This window comes from Cinclus cinclus, chromosome 25 (assembly GCF_963662255.1).
Source record: "Cinclus cinclus chromosome 25, bCinCin1.1, whole genome shotgun sequence".
In the NCBI taxonomy this organism is placed as follows: domain Eukaryota; kingdom Metazoa; phylum Chordata; class Aves; order Passeriformes; family Cinclidae; genus Cinclus; species Cinclus cinclus.
Genome location: NC_085070.1, coordinates 5791061 through 5814854, shown reverse-complemented (window position 1 = coordinate 5814854; position 23794 = coordinate 5791061). Strand labels below are relative to the sequence as shown.

General features: G+C 43.6%; 1 protein-coding gene across 1 annotated transcript in view; it reads right to left on the bottom strand.

The window, feature by feature from the left end:
- The window catches only part of SIK2 (salt inducible kinase 2), a 47481-nt gene that overhangs the window by 5601 nt on the left and 18086 nt on the right, over positions 1-23794 (bottom strand). Inside the window, exons 4-10 of the mRNA XM_062508640.1 lie at positions 21455-21616; positions 12767-12891; positions 10452-10575; positions 9984-10204; positions 8489-8641; positions 4610-4774; positions 1746-1983 (exon numbers count right to left, since the gene is read on the bottom strand). Of these exons, the coding sequence (XP_062364624.1) occupies positions 1746-1983; positions 4610-4774; positions 8489-8641; positions 9984-10204; positions 10452-10575; positions 12767-12891; positions 21455-21616 (1188 nt within the window). The remainder of the gene's footprint in view (positions 1-1745; positions 1984-4609; positions 4775-8488; positions 8642-9983; positions 10205-10451; positions 10576-12766; positions 12892-21454; positions 21617-23794) is intronic.

Below are 23794 nucleotides of genomic sequence, written 5' to 3'. Positions count from 1 at the left end.
GGTCACCTCACTGGTGCTGGAGTCCAAAGGGTTTATTTTATTTTTTACTTCCCCACCAGCTCATTTTTAGGGGATGAATGATTTGGGGACACACTCTGTTGAAAAAAGCAGCCAGTTTTGCCAGATTTCCCACTTGCTGTGGGGGTTGTACATCAGTTTAATAACCTGTTGATTTTCTGCTCTGGTTTTATATTTTGGGGAATTTTCTGGATTTTTTTCCCTTTATCCTTTCTAGTAAATACAAACTTGTACTTCTCACTCATAAAACCTCATGTTTTCCATCAGCAGATTTTCAGACTGAGTACCTGAGCCTGGCACCATCACTGTGAGATCTGAGCTCAGCTCTGTACCTGAGCCTGGCACCATCACTGTGAGATCTGAGCTCAGCTCTGCACCTGAGCCTGGCACCATCACTGTGAGATCTGAGCTCAGCTCTGTACCTGAGCCTGGCACCATCACTGTGAGATCTGAGCTCAGCTCTGCACCTGAGCCTGGCACCATCACTGTGAGATCTGAGCTCAGCTCTGTACCTGAGCCTGGCACCATCACTGTGAGATCTGAGCTCAGCTCTGTACCTGAGCCTGGCACCATCACTGTGAGATCTGAGCTCAGCTCTGCACCTGAGCCTGGCACCATCACTGTGAGATCTGAGCTCAGCTCTGTACCTGAGCCTGGCACCATCACTGTGAGATCTGAGCTCAGCTCTGTACCTGAGCCTGGCACCATCACTGTGAGATCTGAGCTCAGCTCTGCACCTGAGCCTGGCACCATCACTGTGAGATCTGAGCTCAGCTCTGCACCTGAGCCTGGCACCATCACTGTGAGATCTGAGCTCAGCTCTGCACCTGAGCCTGGCACCATCACTGTGAGATCTGAGCTCAGCTCTGTACCTGAGCCTGGCACCATCACTGTGAGATCTGAGCTCAGCTCTGCACCTGAGCCTGGCACCATCACTGTGAGATCTGAGCTCAGCTCTGCACCTGAGCCTGGCACCATCACTGTGAGATCTGAGCTCAGCTCTGTACCTGAGCCTGGCACCATCACTGTGAGATCTGAGCTCAGCTCTGCACCTGAGCCTGGCACCATCACTGTGAGATCTGAGCTCAGCTCTGCACCTGAGCCTGGCACCATCACTGTGAGATCTGAGCTCAGCTCTGCACCTGAGCCTGGCACCATCACTGTGAGATCTGAGCTCAGCTCTGCACCTGAGCCTGGCACCATCACTGTGAGATCTGAGCTCAGCTCTGTACCTGAGCCTGGCACCATCACTGTGAGATCTGAGCTCAGCTCTGCACCTGAGCCTGGCACCATCACTGTGAGATCTGAGCTCAGCTCTGCACCTGAGCCTGGCACCATCACTGTGAGATCTGAGCTCAGCTCTGTACCTGAGCCTGGCACCATCACTGTGAGATCTGAGCTCAGCTCTGCACCTGAGCCTGGCACCATCACTGTGAGATCTGAGCTCAGCTCTGCACCTGAGCCTGGCACCATCACTGTGAGATCTGAGCTCAGCTCTGTACCTGAGCCTGGCACCATCACTGTGAGATCTGAGCTCAGCTCTGCACCTGAGCCTGGCACCATCACTGTGAGATCTGAGCTCAGCTCTGCACCTGAGCCTGGCACCATCACTGTGAGATCTGAGCTCAGCTCTGCACCTGAGCCTGGCACCATCACTGTGAGATCTGAGCTGAGCTCTGTACCTGAGCCTGGCACCATCACTGTGAGATCTGAGCTCAGCTCTGTACCTGAGCCTGGCACCATCACCAGCTGGTTGGTGACCTCAGCCAGGGTGTGCCTCCTCTTCCCCCCTCGAGCTGCCTGCAGGGCAGCGAAGGCCTGGGCTGGATCCTCCTCTGCCTCCCCTTCTGTCTCGATCCCTTCGTCAATGGAGGTTTCCATCATGCTGGAGGGCAGGGATTGGCTTCCTTTCCTCATCCCCACGGGAGGCACGGGAGGCACGGGGTCCAGCAGGCAGCCATTCACCTGGGGGCACAGGGGACACCTTTGTTAGAGCCCACCTTTGTTCTGTGCCCACCTTTGTTTGAGCCCAGCTTTGTTCTGAGCCCACCTTTGTTCTGAGCCCACCTTTGTTCTGAGCCCACCTTTGTTCTGAGCCCACCTTTGTTCTGTGCCCACCTTTGTTCTGAGCCCACCTTTGTTTGAGCCCAGCTTTGTTCTGAGCCCACCTTTGTTCTGTGCCCACCTTTGTTTGAGCCCAGCTTTGTTCTGAGCCCACCTTTGTTCTGAGCCCACCTTTGTTCTGAGCCCACCTTTGTTTGAGCCCAGCTTTGTTCTGTGCCCAAAGAATCAGCCCCAGAAGCAGCAAAGCCCAGGCCTGAAGGCAGCTGGGATCTTCAGCTCTGCTCAGGTAAGTAAGACTTGCCAAATACAATTCTTCATTTCCTATTTACATTCCCTCAACACTCCATTCCCTAAAACTAAATATTCTTATTCCCACTGCATATTCTGTGCTCTCCAGGGCTGGGTTTTGGGGTTTTTTTAGTGTTTTTTTTTTTTTTAGTTTGCTTTTTTTTTTTTTTTGAGTTATTAAAAACCTTGCCAGCTTAGTCACAAGTATAAAATATTTATGGAATGTGCAGTACTGCTGTTCCCCCCTTCCTATACCTACTGTGCTCATTTATCACACTCAGATAAACACCAGGAATAGAAAAAAAAACAACCAAAAAAAAAAAAACAACCCAGCCTTGTACTTCATCCTTGCAGTGCTCAGGAATAACTCCATAAATGCACCTTTTTCCAGCACAACTCCACTTGATTAATGTTGTTCCCCTACAAACACAGGTCTGGAGAATCTCTGGAATCTCCCTCCTTGGATTTAGCCAAGGGATAAAGCTGATAAAACCCTGAGCAGCCTCTCACAGCTTTGATTCAGACCTTTAGAGGCACCTCCCCAACCACCCAAACTGCTCCTGGGATTTTTAATTCTGGTTTTATTCTCCAATCCAGCTTGCCATGGATCCTTCTGCACCTTGCCGTGTGAAACTGTTTGGGTTTCAGGCAAAAAGAGTATTAATATATTTTTATTTATTGTCATCATTCATTTATTTATATTAATATAATTTCTATATATTATATTGTTTATGTTATTGATATATATTTATATTATATATTAATATATTTATAAATATTTCCAGCTTTTGGAGGCTCTGTCTGTATTTAGTCTCCTGCTGCACAAACAGGATCACACTGGGTAAAACACAGATGGAAAAATCACAATCCTTTACCACAAAACCTGCTGCTGCTGCAGCTGATTTCATGTAAAGCTATTTTAAGGCAGCCATTCCTGAATTTTCCTCCGAGTTCTTTGGTATTTTGAAAAGGAAAAGAGTTTTCACTGCATGGACAGCATGGGCCGGAGGCAGAACTATATGGTAGGGAAATATAAAAACCTGCTATAAATAGTTTAAAATATATATATAAAAAAACAACCTGCTATAAACAGTTTAAAATATTAAAAAAAAAAAAAAAACCCTGCTGTAAATCGTTTAGACAGCAGGAAAATGATGATTCCTGCACGGGAAAACTCTGGCTTTGCTGCCTCTGTTTTGACTGAGTGGATTTTACCTCTAAATTTAATTTCTTGCACACCTTCCTCCCTATCTGGGACCTTCCCTCTCAAATTCCTGGCAGAAAGGAAGAGCAGAACCAATCCCACATTGGCTCCCTGCAGTTTTTGTTTGGTTTTTTTTTTTTTTTTTCTTTTTCCTGGGATCAGAGCTTGGAAGTTTTTAGTGTTCATTTCCTACAAAAATTCAGAATATTCCCAAGTGAGTTCAGCCTCGAGGCCTCGCTGCTGTCACCAGTTGTTGGCCCGGCCAAAGTGCAGCTATAAAGCAAAAAGGGGGATGCAAAATAAAGCTGGAAATGTTAATTTTTGAAGAGCCTTTGAACTGGTTTGTGTTTTCCAGCTGCCAGACACCACCCAAGGAGAAGCAGGGCCACACTCCTGGTGTTGGGAACAAAGCAGGGAGCAATGAACCCTTCAAAGTGGCAGGAAAGAAATCAAACCCCAGCTGGTACCAGGCAGGATAAATGTGCTGAAATTCAAATTATAGCGTGGCCCAACACGAGAGAAAACAACACAAGCTTTATGAGAGTCACACGCTTCATAAATGTAATTTAAATGTAATTATTTTAAACCATTTCCTCTTCTAATTGCTGAGTCCAGATCAGGCTGGAGCTCCCTTTGGACACTTCAGCTGCATCCAGGACCTCTTTGTGTGAAGGAGGAGTCTTCAGAGCTCTTGAAAATATATTTTAAAAGAACAAGGGAAAAAAAAACACCACTTTTTCTGTCTTTTGGGTTTTTTTTTTGGTTTTGTTTTGTTTTGTTTTTTTTTCCAAAAGCAGTGTGGTGACAATGGCACATAAGCAAAGAACAGGAGGCAGAGGAATGATGAAAAAAAAAAAAAAATCACAAAGATTTTTAAGAACACCTACAACCCTTTAAATACTTCAAATCAGGAAGCACTGCTGTGTTTTTAAAAGACAACAATTTTTTTTTTTTTTTTTTTTTTTTTTTAGCTGGAATGATTTGTGGGAAAAAAAGAAAGAAAGAAAGAAAGAATAGGATGATTTCAAGCTGTACCTTTGGTGTCTCAACCCTTTCCTCCTCAATAAAAGCTGCCTCTCCTTGGCAGCTGGAGGAGGGGAAGGAGAAAGTTTCAGCTCCTGAGGTTGAGGGGAGCCCTGGGGACTGCAGCAACCTTGGATTTTGGGAATGCAGGTTCACCGAGGGGACCACAGCTTGTGCCTAAAAAAAAAAAAAAAAAAGCAAACAAAAAAACAAACAAAAAAAACAACAAAAAAACCCAAAAAAACCACAAAAAAAACCCCAACAAAAACAACAACAAAAACCAACCAAACAAAATAAATACCAAACAAAAGAAAGAAAAAGAAAAAAAAAAAAACAGAATTTAAGAACTCAAAACTGAGACAGTTTTAGGTAGGGAGCAACATCCAAAGTCACGGATTAAACAATGTGCAGCTCAGTGCCAAAGCAGAAGTGCAAGATTTATTTCTTGGTTCAGGATGAAGAACATTCTTAGCCTTTAAACTTAAAAAAAAACAAACAAAACAAACCCACAAAAAAAACCCCAAAAAACTAAATTACCACCCCCAAAACACCCAGGCCAACCCTAAATGTCATTAAGCTCAGTATTTATTGGAGCTGATTTATTCCCAGCAGCACAGACAGAGTTTGGGGCTTTCTGGTGCTCTAAAATTCCTTTTTATATTCAGTACAACCCCCCTGATGCTGCCAGGAGGCTCAGGAATGGTTTCAATGATGACTTTTTTTTTTTTTTTTTTTTGGGAGGGTGAGGTGAGGGGGGGAGGAAATTCCCTAAAAAAATTAGGAAAACAGGGATATTTTTCCCAGTGTTTGAACCTTGAATCACTTGGAGTGCATTATCCACAGCCCTGGCCAAAAGGAAAACAATCAGCCAGGAGCTGCGGTGCCACCACGTGTGAAAATAAATCATCCTTGGGACAACTCTGAGGCTGGAACTGCAGCAAAAACTGGGAATGTGGCTCTAAAATGCAGGAATTCAGTCCAAGGATGAAACCCTCCCACAGGTGTTTTATCCCTCCTTGTTCACCTGGCTCCACCTGCTTCTAATGAAAAAAAAAAACCAGCTTAAAATGGATCATTTTCTCTGCAGAACTGTGACTTTCTAGCACTAGAACCGAGTTTAAAGCTGGGTTTAATTTAATCTCTGCCACGCTGCTCCTGGGCCTGTGTTTTCATAACTCAAGTTGAGTTTTAACTCAGCAGAATTCAAATATCCCAAAGAATGTCGTGCTGCCTGAAAAAAAAGGGGAAAAAAAAAAAAAAAAAAAAAAAAAAAAGAGCAGCTTGGTTGGGATTTCTTGGTTGGGATTTGGGCACCCAGGGGGTTGGAATTTGATGGAATATTTACTTGGGACCAGGAGAAATCTGAGTCATCTCAGGCCAAGCCCCTCACTTGCTACCAGGGGTGCATTCATAAAAATCAAAAACAAAAAAAAAAAAGCTGCACGATGGTTGGGTGTCTTAAAGAAACAAGAGAAAACGTGTGAAAAAAATAATAATAAAAATCACAGAATTATTGGAGTAAGGCAGGATAAACTGCTCCTGACCTTTCCTTGGGGAGAAAATGAGCAGGGAAAAGCTGAGCAGCCTCAGAGCCTGGATCAATCAGGGTAATTGTGGGATTTGAATTGTCACGGAAGGGATGGAAGGAGCAGCCAGAGCTGCCCTTGCTAAATGAAGGCCGATCTCCTCGGGACGCAGTTAATTCATCCCCAGTCAATGAATCACCCCACTGGATCTGTGCACACAGGGGCTCTGCAGGGAACTGGGCCACGGGAGGGGAAAAGGGCTGGGAATTTTCACAGAAATGCCCCCACAGAGGAACAAAGCTCCGGGACTTCAGCCGTGCAGCGGCTCAGGACAAAGACATTTTCATCAGCCACTCCAGGCACTGCAATGTGTTGGCATCTGGACCTGGTAAATTCATCATAAATGGGTTTTTTGGTTGTTTTTGTGGTTTTTTTTTTTTTATGGGGGGGCGCACCTCTTTCCTATTCTTTGCCATTTCACAGGGAGCAGCAGGGGATAAAGCCATTTTATTTTCCACACGTCCCCCAAAAGTGCTTGGTTTACACCACTGAGCAGAGCCTGGAAGATTTTAGCCTCCATAAACTCAACAGCTCCTTTGGTGACCCCATTAAAGACGCTCCCAGTGCTGCACAGGCTCCAGAACTGCTGCTGCTTTAAATTTTTCACCAACAGAAAGATTAAAAGTCTCAAAAATTAAAGTCTTCCAGTTGTGATCCCATTCAAAACACTCCCAGTGCTGCACAGGATCCAGAACTGCTGTTTCTCTTAACTTTTCACCAACCAAAAGCTCCAAACTCTCAAAAATGAGTCTTCCAGTTAGAGAACAAGCACAGGACTTCCCTTTCAATGGGAAATGGGCTGGGAACTGAGATTAAAAATGAGATTTCCAATAAAGCCAAACCTAAAGTTTCCAGTTAGGAGCACAAGGACAGGAGGTTCAATGGGAGACGAGCTGGGAATCAAGGTTAAAAATCAGATCCTCACTAAAACCAAACCCAAATTTTCCAGTTAGGAGAAGAAGTACAGGACTTCTCTATCAGCAGGAGATGAGCTCGGAACTGAGATTAAAAATCAGATCCTCACTAAAACCAAACCCAAATTTTCCAGTTGGGAGCGTAAGCACAGGACTTTCAATGGGAAATGGGCTGGGAATTGAGATTAAAAATGAGATTTCCAATAAAGCCAAACCCAAAGTCTTCCAGTTAGGAGAAGAAACACAGGACTTTCAATGGGAGATGAGCTGGGAATGGAGGTTAAAAATCAGATCCCCACTAAAATCAAACCTAAATCTTCCAGTTAGGAGAAGCTCAGGACCTTCCTATCAATGGGATACAAGCTGGGAATTGAGATTAAAAACGAGATCATCAATAAAACCCAACCCAATTCTACCAGTTAGGAGAAGAAACACAGGACTTTCAATGGGAGATGAGCTGGAAACTGAAATTAAAAATGAGATTCCTAATAAAGCCAAACCCAAATTTTCCAGTTAGGAGAAGCTCGGGACTTTCCTATCAATGGGACACGAGCTGGGAATGGAGGTTAAAAATCAGATCCCCCACTAAAACCAAACCCATTAATTGCATTTCAGCACCCAAGGGGAAGGGACTGCAGGTGGAAAGGAGGAATTTTGGGATGGAACTGGGCTGAGGAAGGGGCTGACCTTGGCCATGCTCTGCTCAGCAATGGTGCTGGGAATTGAGATTGAAAACAAGACCATCAATAAAACCCAACCCAATTCTTCCAGTTAGGAGAAGAAACACAGGACTTTCAATGGGAGACGAGCTGGGAATGGAGGTTAAAAATCAGATCCCCACTAAAATCAAACCTAAATTTTCCAGTTAGGAGAAGCTCAGGACTTTCCTATCAATGGGACACGAGCTGGGAATGGAGGTTAAAAATCAGATCCCCCACTAAAACCAAACCCATTAATTGCATTTCAGCACCCAAGGGGAAGGGACTGCAGGTGGAAGGGAGGAATTTTGGGATGGAACTGGGCTGAGGAAGGGGCTGACCTTGGCCATGCTCTGCTCAGCAATGGTGCTGGGAATTGAGATTAAAAACAAGATCATCAATAAAACCCAACCCAATTCTTCCAGTTAGGAGAAGAAACACAGGACTTTCAATGGGAGACGAGCTGGGAATGGAGGTTAAAAATCAGATCCCCACTAAAATCAAACCTAAATTTTCCAGTTAGGAGAAGCTCAGGACTTTCCTATCAATGGGACACAAGCTGGGAATGGAGGTTAAAAATCAGATCCCCCACTAAAACCAAACCCATTAATTGCATTTCAGCACCCAAGGGGAAGGGACTGCAGGTGGAAGGGAGGAATTTTGGGATGGAACTGGGCTGAGGAAGGGGCTGACCTTGGCCATGCTCTGCTCAGCAATGGTGCTGGGCCGGCGCTGCCGCGCGTCCACGCGCTGCTCCACGGGGAAACTGCTCCTGTGGGACTTGAGCCTCTCCACCAGCAGGTAATAGATGGCAGCAAAGTGGTTGTAGCTCTTGTTCTGCAGGGACTGCCAAAAGAGAAGCACAGGAGCAGCCAGGTGGGCGTTGGGGTTTGTGCTCTTGTCACAAAAAGAGGAGTTCTGGGGGGTTTAGGAGGCAGAGGGGAAGCATTTTGCTGTGAGCTGAGAAGGGCTCAAAGAGTGGCAAGGACAGGAAAATATCAAAGCTGGGTCGTGGAGAACTCCCAGGAACTCCTGGATTTCACTCCGAACCCGCCGAAGGCACCGAGCTGACGTTGTCACATTAAACCCCGGAATTTCTGCCTGGCATGGGGGGCACACACATCAGCTGCTCTCTGCTTTCCTGCCCCCTCCTCATTCCCTGCTACCCCCTCCCAGAAAAGAGCAGCTCTGGGTTCTCGTCGGCCGCCCTCTCACAATTAATTTATCTTTCTAATTGCCCCTCATCTCTCTACAGCTGCCCACTTCATCATTTGGCCAACCCCACTCAGGAGTGTTTCACCCCATTTGAGATGTTTCACCCCATTTGAGATGTTTTACCTCCATTTCAGTGGATTTTACCCCATTTCATTGTATTTTACCCCATTTCAGTGTATTTTACCCCATTTCATTGTATTTTACCCCATTTCAGTGTATTTTACCCCATTTCATTGCATTTTACCCCATTTCAGTGTATTTTACCCCATTTCATTGTGTTTTACCCCATTTCATTGCATTTTACCCCATTTCATTGCATTTTACCCCATTTCAGTTTATTTACCCCATATCATTGTATTTTACCCAATTTCAGTTTATTTTACCCCATTTCAGTATATTTTACCCCATTTCATTGTATTTTACCCAATTTCATTGTAATTTACCCCATTTCAGTTTATTTTACCCAATTCCATTATATTTTACCCCATTTCAGTGCATTTTACCTCCATTTAATTGTATTTCACCCCAATTTCAATGTTTTACCCCATTTAATTGTTTTACCCCATTTAATTGTGTTTTATCCCCATTTAATTGCATTTTACCCCCATTTAATTTAATTTCACCCCCATTTAATTGCATTTCACCACCATTTAATTGTGTTTTACCCCCATTTAATTGTGTTTTACCCCCATTTAATTGCATTCCACCCCCATTTAATTGTGTTTTACCCCCATTTAATTGCGTTTTACCCCCATTTAATTGCATTTTACCCCCATTTAATTGTTTAACCCCATTTAATTGCATTTTACCCCCATTTAATTTAATTTCACCCCCATTTAATTGCATTTCACCACCATTTAATTGTGTTTTACCCCCATTTAATTGTGTTTTACCCCCATTTAATTGCGTTTTACCCCCATTTAATTGCATTCCACCCCCATTTCGGTGCGTTTTACCTCCACCTGAGTTTTACCTCCAGAGTTTTCTGCTGGTCTATGCCCAGGCTGTGCATGAGCCTCAGGACCTGCTCGTTGAACTCGCCCAGGGAGGGTTGGTTCTCCTCTCCTGCTGGGTAAAGAATTGGTCTCTGGGCAGGAACTTCCACCAGCATCCACTTGTGCTCCTTGATCTGAGCAATGCTCAAACGTTTGGATGGATCCAGGACCAACATTCTCCTGATCAGGTGCTCACACTCTGTTGGCAAAGAGAGGAAAAAAAAAAAAAAAATAATAAAATTGTAAACTTTCTCAGCCCAGAACTGCGTCAGTGCTGCTAAAAATCTCTCTCTCAAAACAAACAAAAAAAAAAAGCTAAAAAAAATCACATTAAAGCTGAGAAAAGCCCAAATTCTTCACGCTGCCATTCCCCCTGCCCATGTCGCGATTTATGGCAGGATTTATTCAAATCCCACCAAAAAAGAGTGAAAGCTCGCCACTGTTACCTTCTGACATGAAATAAGGGATCCTGAACCTTCCCTCCAGCACTCTCTGCCTCAGGATGGGCAGGGTGGGTCCATCAAAGGGCAGAGCTCCACACACCAGCACGTAGAGCACCACCCCCATGCTCTGTGGGGAAAAAAAAATAAAATAAATGGAATTTTCAGCTCAGTTCCAAGCTGCCAGCGGGGTCTCTGAGGGTGCGAGCCAAGCCCTGCCACAGAAACAATTCCTTCCTGCAGGTAAAGGGAATTTAGGTGAAAAGGAGGGAGCTGCTCGCTGAGATGTGAACCCCAAGCTCAGCTCAGAATTTGGGATGGTTTTATTCATCTCAGCGTTGCCCAGACAAAGCACTCCAAGTGAAAAAATGGTGACATTTTCCATTTAAAACCTGTGGGGTGGGGGGAAGTTTGTGTGAACAGTCAGGTTAGGGGATTATTTAATGTGAACAAAAGGGGAAATTATGGGCAAGAGCTCTGCTCCAACTGCTTATTCCTGCAAGGATGCAGCGACGTGGCACTGCCAGTGGCAATGTTCCTGCCAAAAAAAACCAACACTGAGACAACCACAGCAGCCTGGCACAGCTCTGGATCTCTCACGGGGGGAAAAAGCAGGTGTTGACCACAAAACTCTGTAAAGTCACCCAGATTTTACAATGAAATAAGAGATTTTTTTGAAAAGAAAAGCCTGCCAAAAATGGAACGGCGAGCTGAGCGCCTTCAAAGAATCCTGAACTCAGAAGTGAAGATGATTTTATTTAAAAAAAAAACAAAGCAAAAAAAAAAAAAAAAACACCTTCTCTGTGGACAGGCAGGTGCTGTTAATGATTTGGGACTTTTTACATTTCAGGAATATTTCCCAAAGTTCAGGGATTCCCTCGTGACCCCCTGGCTGACGTCTGCTCCGTGTTTACCAAAAAGGTCCAGCAAGGCTGGAGCTTTTCTAAAACCAGCATTTATCAAGTGCTTATGCACACAGAACCAGCACATGGCCAGATAAATGCACGTAAAAGCACATTTTAAATTTCTTTTCTTTAAAAACTTCACAAAGATTTGATTCGTCGAGGCGATTCTCATTAATTGAAATTAACTGAGCAAAAAAAAAAAAAAAACAAAAAAAAACCAACCAACCAACCAAACAAACAAACAAACAAAAAAAACTGGCCAAAAAGTCAGTGCCAAGGTGATGCTGTGTGCAGTGTTCTCCCTGCAAAACTCACGTCATCCTTAAGATGTGGATGAAAAAAAAAAAATAAATCAAAATTAAAGCACAATATTAAAATAAATCCCCCCAAAACCCTCAAATTAGGAGGGAAAAGCAGGTTCTGGAGGATACCCAGAATTTCTGCAGTTCTTTTTTAGCAAGAGTCAGAGCAGGGATTGCCTCTGTCCCCTCCTCAACTGGAATAATGCACATGGAGACATCAAATCCCAGGCAGGCAGCTGGAAAAAAAACCAGCAAATTTCACTCATCCAGCCAGGGAGCTTTTGGAGAAGTTTGTTGCCCTCTAAGATCCACCTTCTGTGCACATTTAGCAGCACCTGGACAGGTAACCCCAATTCCACGCAGTGTTAAAGGGTTTTGGTGGCACCCAAGAAATGAAACTGAAGAGGAATAAATGGTGTAAAAGAAAGCTTAAAAGAAAATCAAATATTCCATATCAGCAGGTTAAGAAAAATCAAATATTCCAGATCTCCGGGTTAAGAAAAATCAAATATTCCAGATCTCCGGGTTAAGAAAAATAAAATATTCCAGATCTGCAGCTCCAAAAAAATCAAAGATTCCTGATTTGCAGGTTAAAAGAAAATCAAATATTCCAGACCTGCATCTTAAAAGAAAATCAAATATTCCAGATTTGCAGCTTAAAAGAAAATATTCCATATCAGCAGGTTAAGAAAAAATCAAACATTCCACATCTGCAGCTTAAAAGAAAATCAAAGATTCCAGATCTACAGCTTCATAAAAATCAAATCTTCCACATTTGCAGGTTAAAAGAAAATCAAATATTCCATATCAGCAGGTTAAGAAAAATCAAAGATTCCAGATTTGCAGGTTAAAAGAAGATGAAATATTCCAGACCTGCACCTTAAAAGAAAATCAAAGATTCCAGATCTGCATCTTCAGAAAAATCAAACATTCCATATCAGCAGGTTAAGAAAAATCGAATACTCCAGATTTGCAGGTTAAAAGAAAATCAAGTATTTCATATCTGCAGCTTCAGAAAAATCAAATATTCAGATCTGCATCCTAAGAACAACCCAACATTCGTTCCAGCTCCCCAGGATTTAACGGAACCCATTAAAGGAAGGGATAAAGGTACCCAAATGTCCAGCTGGGGTCCCTCGTACTGCTGGCCTTCAAAAACTTCTGGGGCTGCATAGGGGGGGCTCCCACACCACGTTGTCAGAGGCTCCCCACTCTTATAGAAATTCCCAAAGCCAAAATCTGTGGGGGGAGAAAAAAAAAAAAAATTTAAAAAAAAAAAAAAAAAAAAAAAAAGGGAAAAGTCACTCCAAGCTTCCTCTGCACCACAAAGGATAATTTAAATTACAATTTTAATAATTACACGCTTGCCCAACTGTGATTTCATCCCGAGTCCTTTTGTGGGGACTCCCACTGAAAATATTTGGGATGCTGGATGTCTTCTTGCTGGTTTTATATTGTGGAATTATTAAAACGCTGCAAAAACCTTCACAGCCTGGAGGAGTTTTGAGTAAACTTGTAAACAGCCATAATTAAAATTCAATAAACTGACAGCCACGGCAGATAAATGAGATTATTGACTTGCCAGGAGATAATCTGAGATTTCCTGGGTTTTCCTTAGGTGTTTTCTGGCCTTGAATACACAACAGATTTTGACAAGTTTTGGAGCTGGGGAGGAAGGAGCTGTGCCAAGAGCAGCAGGCTTGGGAAATCTTCTGTGCTGGGAAGGACACTGCTACTGGAATTACCAGCCCACAAATACAAAATAAAAAAAAAAAAATAAATTCTTAAATGTTGCTTTTTATGGCTTCGTACAGGACCAGCTGTGGTCTGATATTAATCAGAATTTTTGTAATTCAGGGGTGAGAAGCAAAGGCAGAATGCTTAGAGACAGAGGCTGGGGAGCTCGCGGGGCGGCTGGGACAGAGGTGACAACAAGGGCTCAGGCTGTCGAGCCAGCTCTGAATGTCCCAGGGATGTTGGGACGGTGGTGACAACCAGGGCTCAGGGGGTTCATACAGGCCGGAATGTCCCAGGGATGCTGGGACAGTGACAAACACAGCTCAGGGTGTTTGATCCGTGACAAACACAGCTCAGGGTGTTTGATCCGTGACAAACACAGCTCAGGGTGTTTGATCTGTGACAAACACAGCTCGGGGTGTTGATCCATGACAAACACAGCTCGGGGTGTTTGATCTGTGACAAACACAGCTCGGGGTGTTTGATCTGTGACAAACACAGCTCAGGGTGTTTGATCTGTGACAAACACAGCTCGGGGTGTTTGATCCATGACAAACACAGCTCGGGGTGTTTGATCCATGACAAACACAGCTCAGGGTGTTTGATCTGTGACAAACACAGCTCAGGGTGTTGATCCATGACAAACACAGCTCGGGGTGTTTGATCCCTGACAAACACAGCTCAGGGTGTTTGATCCATGACAAACACAGCTCAGGGTGTTTGATCCATGACAAACACAGCTCAGGGTGTTGATCCAGTGACAAACACAGCTCAGGGTGTTTGATCTGTGACAAACACAGCTCGGGGTGTTTGATCCCTGACAAACACAGCTCAGGGTGTTTGATCCGTGACAAACACAGCTCGGGGTGTTTGATCCATGACAAACACAGCTCAGGGTGTTGATCCATGACAAACACAGCTCGGGGTGTTTGATCCAGTGACAAACAGAGCTCAGGGTGTTGATCCCTGACAAACACAGCTCGGGGTGTTTGATCCATGACAAACACAGCTCAGGGTGTTGATCCATGACAAACACAGCTCAGGGTGTTGATCCATGACAAACACAGCTCAGGGTGTTGATCCAGTGACAAACACAGCTCAGGGTGTTGATCCAGTGACAAACACAGCTCAGGGTGTTTGATCTGTGACAAACACAGCTCAGGGTGTTTGATCTGTGACAAACACAGCTCAGGGTGTTGATCCAGTGACAAACACAGCTCAGGGTGTTTGATCTGTGACAAACACAGCTCGGGGTGTTTGATCCAGTGACAAACACAGCTCAGGGTGTTTGATCCAGTGACAAACACAGCTCAGGGTGTTGATCCATGACAAACACGGCTCAGGGTGTTGATCCAGTGACAAACACAGCTCAGGGTGTTGATCCATGACAAACACAGCTCAGGGTGTTTGATCTGTGACAAACACAGCTCAGGGTGTTGATCCAGTGACAAACACAGCTCAGGGTGTTTGATCTGTGACAAACACAGCTCAGGGTGTTGATCCAGTGACAAACACAGCTCGGGGTGTTTGATCTGAGACAAACACAGCTCAGGGTGTTTGATCTGTGACAAACACAGCTCAGGGTGTTGATCCCTGACAAACACAGCTCAGGGTGTTTGATCCCTGACAAACACAGCTCGGGGTGTTTGATCCATGACAAACAGAGCTCAGGGTGTTGAGCCAGCTCAGGGTCAGGGATGCTGGGAATGCTGACCAGCAGATAGCAGAGCTGATAAATGCTGTGGTTATCACAGGCTCTGCTGAACCACCCTGCCTGTGCTGCCCAGAGGATCCAGGAAACCACCAGGGAAGCCTCAGAATGAGAGAACCTGAGAGAGATTTAGCAGAGGCTGGGATAAAAGTCCCCCTTTTTTAGGAGCTGTTCCAGAGCAGCAGAGCTGGAGCTGCCTGCTGCCCCTGAGCTCTGTGGGAAAGGATCCTTTCCTAGCAGGAGCTCCAGCAGCCCTTTCTTGGAATTCCACCTGCAAGACCACTGAGGAACGAGGCAGTTTTGGGAACAGCAGGAGTGCGGAGGCTTTTGGAGGCCGGGATGAACGTCCCCCACTCCCCAAATCCCTGGGGCGTGCAGAAGCCGTGCAGGGACCGGGACCAGCGCAGCCCATACCCTGCAGGGTGAACTCTGGGGAGCCAGCCTGGTGCCAGGGCTGCTCTGAAGGTCAGCTCCAGCAGAGCTGGGACGTCACCGGGGCTGCCAGTGGCCAAGGCCAGCTCAGATCCCAAACCTGCCCAGGAATCAGGGCACACACCGGGACAGAACATCCCTGCTGCCCTTCCCCCATCACCCTCCTGCAGCTCTGCAACTCCTCCAGCTGCAATTACACAGGGGACAGCAGAATCTACCCAAATCCCTCTCTGTAACCCCATCGCCTCTTCCCCTTTTCCCTTTTTCCCCTATCACAGCCAGGCTGCTGTTGTGAATTTTTTTTTAATCATTATTCCCTTTGAGAAGACTTTTCTTTGCACAGAATTGGCTTGGCAACCGTGACGATGCTCTGGGAGACACGGAGCCATTTCTCCTCTCCTCAGAAGCATTTTGCCACTCCGTGTAGGTGTTGTTAAATCTGATTTCTCCCCTCACTTATCTCGGATTTGTCAGGTTTTCAACATCCTCCTAGTACTGCAGATAAACATCGGGGTTTTATCTCTCAACTGCAGCTCTCGTTCGGGTGCCACCCTCATAAATCTTCGTATCAGATTCACAAGCACAAGGACATTTATTTGTAAGCACAGCTAAAGAAAGCATGACCTGCTTGGGAGCGCAAGGATTTCAAATCCTTATTAAAAAAAAAAAAAAAGTGAAAATCTTTGCCTGCCCAGACTGGGATTTAAAGTTACCTCTTTGAAGACACACAAAGGAATCTGAGCAGCAAAAAGAACAGAACCAGTGTAAGAGAAGCCTCAGGTTTATGTTCTTATGATGTTCAGATGATGGATTTCATAACACAGAACGGTTTTATTTGCGGTCACCAAAAGGACCTGGGGAGCAGGGACATCCTGGAGCTGCTCCTGGCCCCTGCTCCCTCTCTGAGCAGGAGAACTGCACAACTTGCAGTGCTGGACTGGTGACGAGCAGCTCCTGGCTGGCTCTGATGCTCTTGTGACAGCACAGGCTGAGCTTTATTAAGAAATCCATGAATGAGAAGCTGGGAATTGCTACCAGGAGCAGCCAAGGAGTGGGAATTCCTCAGCACTCCCTGTGCCCGGGCTGGGAGTGCTGCCTTCTCCACCTGGAAAACATTTCCCCGTTCTGCCTCCGACCTGCACTTCTCAAACTTCAGCTCCTTCCCTTTTAATGACCAAGGAAAATCCAGAATCCTTCAGTTCTGAATCCCTGCACGCACTGACAGCACAAAGCACGGCCAGACACCTCCAGACTGGCACTGGGCTTTTTCATGTAATACAGGAATTAAAACCAGTGCTCTGTCTGTCAGCACCTGGCTCTTAGTTTTAAAAAAATCCAATTCTGTTCTGTTGTTGGACAAAATAATTCCCTGGGTGGGGGGAGATCAGCATTATTTTTTAGGGTGCACGATTTCTTGTGCTCAGCCCTTTTTGTTTCCATTACTCTTCCCAAATGGCTGGGAAACAATTTGTAAGCACTCCAGCATGGACAGCATCCATGAAAACCCTTTAAAAAAATAGAAAAAACCAGGATTTAGTCAGAATCCTGGATGCTTGGTCCATGGGACTTCCTCAATTTTTAATCACTGCACTGGCAGTTGAGTTGTCCCACTTTTTGGAGTGGCCAGGACTCAGTGAAGCACAAAACAATCACGAGTCTCTCACGCTCCCCCTTGCACCTTGTTCCTCCTTTGCCACTGCTGATCTGCCAGAGTCGTTCTGGGTCCAAGGTGATCATTTTTACCCCCAAAAAAGTCTCACTCCAGAGGAAACATCACTGACGTTCGAGGGAAAAAATGTGCCAAACCCTCTAAAAAAAACCCCAAACGAACATATGCCAGCCACAGAAATGTAAAAGGACTGAAATTGGGCTCATTACCAGAGGACTGAGATTATATAATGGAGTGATCTTAACATTTCCCTGAATCTGCACGTTAAAAAAACAACCAAAAGAAAAAAAACAAAACCAAAAAAAGCCAAAAAAAGCCCATCATTTGCAGCATTGTGTTCACTTGAATAAACTCTGTGTTTGTGCAATCTGCAAATATTGGTTCTCCACAGTTGTGCTATTTGGTTTCTCAATCTCATTACCCCCTTTAGAATAATCTTCAATTTCCAAGGTATCATTTTTCAGAGCGCACATCAAGGCAATGGGATCTGCTTTTTTTATCTGCTTTTTTGTTTTGTTTTTGTTGGGTTTTTTTGTTTTTTTTTTGTTTGTTTTTTTTTTGTTTGTTTGTTTTGTTTTGCTTTGTTTTGGGTTTTTTTTTTTTTGTTTTGTTTTTTCCCCCGGTAAAAATGGAAACACACAGAGAGCTTTCAGCCCCATTTTTTTTGCAATCTGAGAAATGGGGGCTCCCTGCCAGAGCTGCTGCAACTTCTGCTGAGCATCCAGCAGGACAGCAGAGCCTCTCACTGCACCTCCAGCACCCTCCAAGAAGGAGCTCCAGAGCTATAATTAACCCATTCTCCCAAAATTACCAGCAGAACTCAATCTGCCTGCCTTGCAGAGAGCCACAGGGAGCTTTTGTTGGAGGAGAAATGTGAGATAATGGGCACGGAGGTGCTGATAAAAGCAAGGTATGAGGCAGCAACAAACCTGACCCACTTCAGGGGCTGAGTGCTGAGCAGCCTCTCCTGACGTCAATGAACATTTCCCTGTCCAGCAGCAGCTCCAACCTCCTTCAAAATAACAGTCTCTGCCTACCTGGGCTGCTGCAAACATCAGGATTTCCAAATCTGGGGCTGGAAGGATGAAAAAAAAAAATAAATAAAAAAAAAAAGGAGGTGGTCCCTGATTCCAAGGTGGATTTGGATTTCTGGCTGCACAGCAAAGGTTGTGCTCGGTGAGAGCACGGGGAGATGAAATGCCATCAAATGGTGCCACCAAAAAAAAAAAGCAGCAAATCCAAAATATTTGGATTCCAGACGTGACCAATCCAGCTGCTTAACTTTGGGGAAAAGCAGGCAGGTTTGCCTTGCTAGTGCTAAGCACAAATTCCACGTTCAACCTGGCCTGCAACTCCTCACCTGACCCTTCTCAATATTTTATCTCATCTCATTCACGCCTTCAGTTTTGCTGCTTACACTAAAATTTGAGGGTTTTGCTCCCAACCACCTCCTACCTTCTAGAAAATAAACTTAGCAAAGCTCTCACCTCAAGGTGTTTACTCAGCCTGCTTGTTGTCCAGTTAGTGAGAGAAGAGAGATCCTATGAATTCTGCCTGACCCTGCCCTTATAGAGCAGGATTAACAAAAAAAAAAAAAAAAAAAAAAAAAAAAGATGGATTTCAGTCCAGCCTCAAGCATCAAAGGTGGCAATCTTATGAACCCCCAGGTTTTGGGACATTTTTGAATGTTGGTTTATTCTCCTGGTGGCTGAAATACAGAGGTAACTTCGGGCACGTTTCAGTGTTTGACTAAAAACTGTTGTGTTCTTGAGGAGTCAAAGGCTTCAATGAAAGCCTTGGAAGCAGCAGAATAAACCAAGAAGCCCAGTGGAAGTTAAGAAGAGCTTTATCAAAAGAATTCACCAGTTCTTGTGGCGGTTTTATATTTGATTCCTACATGAAGTGCTGTCCTGGTTTACAATACAACATACATCTTCTACTACCATCTGATAAGGGTGATCATCCTTATCTCTGTGGGAAATGTCTCCTGTTGATGGGCCATCACTGATAAGGGTGATCACCCTTATCTCTGTGGGAAATGTCTCCTGTTAATGGCCCATCACTGATAAGGGTGATCATCCTTATCTCTGGGGAAATGTCTCCTGTTAATGGGCCATCACTGATAAGGGTGATCATCCTTATCTCTGGGGAAATGTCTCCTGTTCACGGCCCATCACTGATAAGGGTGATCATCCTTATCTCTGTGGGAAATGTCTCCTGTTAATGGGCCATCACTGATAAGGGTGATCATCCTTATCTCTGGGGAAGTATCTTCTGTTAATGGGCCATTGAGTCCCACTGTATAACTGATAAGATTCCATCATCCCATTGGGAGATGCTCCAGCCAGGAGGAAGAGCCAAGCCTTTCCTACCTAGATAAAAACTGAGGTTTAGAACGCCAAAGGCAGCCTTTTCCCACTGGATTCCAGAGGAAGAACCAGGTTTTTATCCACATCATCGCTGGAGCCTTTGGAGGAAAACTGCACCAGCCCCCTGACTGACAGGGTATCAGGTTGTATTCTGACTCTGTCAGTGGTTTTATTTTTATTATTGCATGTATTTTGTTTTTTCTTTTCTTTTTTTTTCCTCTTCCCTATTAAAAATTGTATTACTGACTTGAAGTCTCACTGGTTTTGCTGTTCAAACCAGTACAAGTGCAATCAGAGGAAATTCCCAGCTATCAGAGCTGGCTGCCTTCTGTCCTTCCCCAGCCTGATAAATGAGCCATGAAGAAGATGAACAACTGGAAGAGGCTGTTCCCAGCACCAGAGAGCTCCAAAAACCCCAGGTAAACACTGTGGAGTTCATCACCTGTCTCCTTTGCGCTGAAAAATCCAACAACTGACCCGGCACAGATCACCACAAAGCTTCCAGCAGCCTGAACTTTCCCCCAGCTTCTTTATCAGCCTGATAAAGCCTGATTAAAACCCACAGTTAATGGGCTCATTTGCATGCAGCCCACCTGTAATTAACTTTGTGCAGTGGAGGAGTGGAGCAGGAGAGGAGCTGAGGCAGGGCAGAGCTGATGGAATCTCCTCTCTCCCATTTTCAGAGCTTTTACTGGAGTCCCAGCAGAGCTCCAGCACCGAAATTCCGGGTGACAGAACAGCTCAGGGCTCTCCTGACATCATTTGGAGGGAAGGGTTTGGGAATTTCTCTCAGGGGATTTTCATCCCTGCAGTGCTCGGGACATCCAGAGGGGGGGGGAAAAAAAAAATCAAAATGCAGGATCTGAGAGCTCTGAGGAGCTCTGGAAAACTCTGAACATCACGAGCTGCAGGGATGCACAAGGATGTGGAGAGGGATCAGAGGACAAAAATGTGGCACTGGAGGCAGGGAAGGAAAATCACAGGTGAACAGCAGCACAGAAATTCCCTTTTTTTTTTTTCAGCTCAGAGCGAGGGGGTGACTGGCAGCCCTCAGGATTTATCACTGTGAAGTGACCTGGTGAAGAAATTCTCTCTCAGCCATAACTCTCCAGGAGTTCTGATTTCCAGGTGAATCCAAGAATGGAAGCAGAACTGGGAGAAGGAAAAAAGGCACCCCGCAAATGGCAGCGCCTTGGGGAGCTCTGCAGAGGCACCACGAGCCCTCCACCCCTCCAGAAATAATCCAGGAATGATCAGAAATGTTTTTATCATCTCACCCCCCTCAGCCTGAGAAAGGGAAATTCCTTCTCCTTCCTCCAATCCTTCCAGAACTCTCCTTCCTCTCCTGCTCCCCTGTTCCTAAAGACTGGAGTTCAACACTTCCCAAATCAAGATATTCTCAATTTTCCCCATTTCCAGCCCCCTCTGGGCTAAAGTCAGCATGGAAGGATCTGTGGAATTTTAACGAAAATTATTTCTATTGCTAGCAACATCTGCTGTGTCTAAATTTATAATTAAAGTGAAATCATGCATGCAAAAAAAGGAAAAAAAAAAAAGAATCAATGAGTTTCCATTTTGATTTTTTTTTTTAATGTTGAAAGAAGTTATTTGATTAACTCTGCTTTAACCTGAATTTCTGGCAGCTTTAAAAACACCCACAAAAAATACCTGTAACTCTATTTTATATATATATATATATATATTTTTTTTTTTCCCCCTGGGATTTAGACAGACTTTGACAAAACATTGACGTGGAAAAAAAAAAAAAAAAAACCCAAAAAAACCACGAAGTCACCGCAAATTACCGGAGGTGGGTTTTATTTAAAAAAAAATAAAAAATAAATAAAAAATAAATAAAAATAAGATACTGGCTGGATGGAATACCTGCTATTTTGATGTTCATGTTGCTGTCCAGCAGGAGGTTTTCAGCTTTGAGGTCCCTGTGCACGATTTTCCTGCCGTGGCAATATTCCACTGCTGAAAGGATCTGCCAGAATTTTCTCCGTGCCTCGGGCTCGCTCAGGCGCCCGTGGGCAGCCAGGTAATCTGAAAAGAAATCAGAATGAAAGAAAAGAAATAAAATCAGCCAAAATCTGGTTTAAATCAGGCTGGACAGCAGGAAAAAAACACTGATATTTCATGATTTTCCCAAAAAAAAAATTAGCACGAGGATATCCCAAGATTCCACTTCAATCTCCCAGTGAAACTCCCTAAAAATGGGAAAAATTAATTTTTGTCTCCTCTCTCTTTTACAGTTACTTGGTCACTGTTTGATCAATATTTTAATTACAGAACTCCTAATTTGGGAAATAAAAGCAGCACAAATCTGGTTTAAATCAGGCTGGACAGCAGGAAAAAAAACACTGATATTTCATTATTTTCCCAAAATAAATTTAGCACAAGGATATCCAATCTCCAGCCTCAATCTCCCAGCCAAACTCCCTAAAAATGGGAAAAATTAATTTTTGTCTCCTCTCTTTTATAGCTACCTGGTCACTATTGGATCAATATTTTAATTACAGAATTTCTAATTTGGGAAATAAAAGCAGCCAAAATCTGGTTTAAATCAGGCTGGACAGCAGGAAAAAAACACTGATATTTCATGATTTTCCCAAAAAAAAAATTAGCACGAGGATATCCCAAGATTCCACTTCAATCTCCCAGCCAAACTCCCTAAAAATGGGAAAAATTAATTTTTGTCTCCTCTCTCTTTTACAGTTACTTGGTCACTGTTTGATCAATATTTTAATTACAGAACTCCTAATTTGGGAAATAAAAGCAGCCAAAATCTGGTTTAAATCAGGCTGGACAGCAGGAAAAAAATCACAGATAATTCATGATTTTCGCAAAAAAAAAAATTAGCACGAGGATATCCCAAGATTCCACTTCAATCTCCCAGTGAAACTCCCTAAAAATGGGAAAAATTAATTTTTGTCTCCTCTCTCTTTTACAGTTACTTGGTCACTGTTTGATCAATATTTTAATTACAGAACTCCTAATTTGGGAAATAAAAGCAGCACAAATCTGGTTTAAATCAGGCTGGACAGCAGGAAAAAAACCACTGATATTTCATGATTTTCCCAAAATAAATTTAGCACAAGGATATCCAATCTCCAGCCTCAATCTCCCAGCCAAACTCCCTAAAAATGGGAAAAATTAATTTTTGTCTCCTCTCTTTTATAGCTACCTGGTCACTATTGGATCAATATTTTAATTACAGAATTTCTAATTTGGGAAATAAAAGCAGCCAAAATCTGGTTTAAATCAGGCTGGACAGCAGGAAAAAAACACTGATATTTCATGATTTTCCCAAAAAAAAAATTAGCACGAGGATATCCCAAGATTCCACTTCAATCTCCCAGCCAAACTCCCTAAAAATGGGAAAAATTAATTTTTGTCTCCTCTCTCTTTTACAGTTACTTGGTCACTGTTTGATCAATATTTTAATTACAGAACTCCTAATTTGGGAAATAAAAGCAGCCAAAATCTGGTTTAAATCAGGCTGGACAGCAGGAAAAAAATCACAGATAATTCATGATTTTCCCAAAAAAAAAATTAGCACGAGGATATCCCAAGATTCCACCTCAATCTCCCAGCCAAACTCCCTAAAAATGGGAAAAATTAATTTTTGTCTCCTCTCTCTTTTACAGTTACTTGGTCACTGTTTGATCAATATTTTAATTACAGAACTCCTAATTTGGGAAATAAAAGCAGCACAAATCTGGTTTAAATCAGGCTGGACAGCAGGAAAAAAACCACTGATATTTCATGATTTTCCCAAAATAAATTTAGCACAAGGATATCCAATCTCCAGCCTCAATCTCCCAGCCAAACTCCCTAAAAATGGGAAAAATTAATTTTTGTCTCCTCTCTTTTATAGCTACCTGGTCACTATTGGATCAATATTTTAATTACAGAATTTCTAATTTGGGAAATAAAAGCAGCCAAAATCTGGTTTAAATCAGGCTGGACAGCAGGAAAAAAATCACAGATAATTCATGATTTTCCCAAAAAAAAATTAGCACGAGGATATCCCAAGATTCCACTTCAATCTCCCAGTGAAACTCCCTAAAAATGGGAAAAATTAATTTTTCTCTGCTGCATCTTTTTATGGGATTTTTAATTCAAATATTATTTATGAGGCTTTGTTACCTTGGGTTTTACAGGATTTTTGATTTATTATTATTATTATTATTATTATTATTATTATTATTATTATTATTA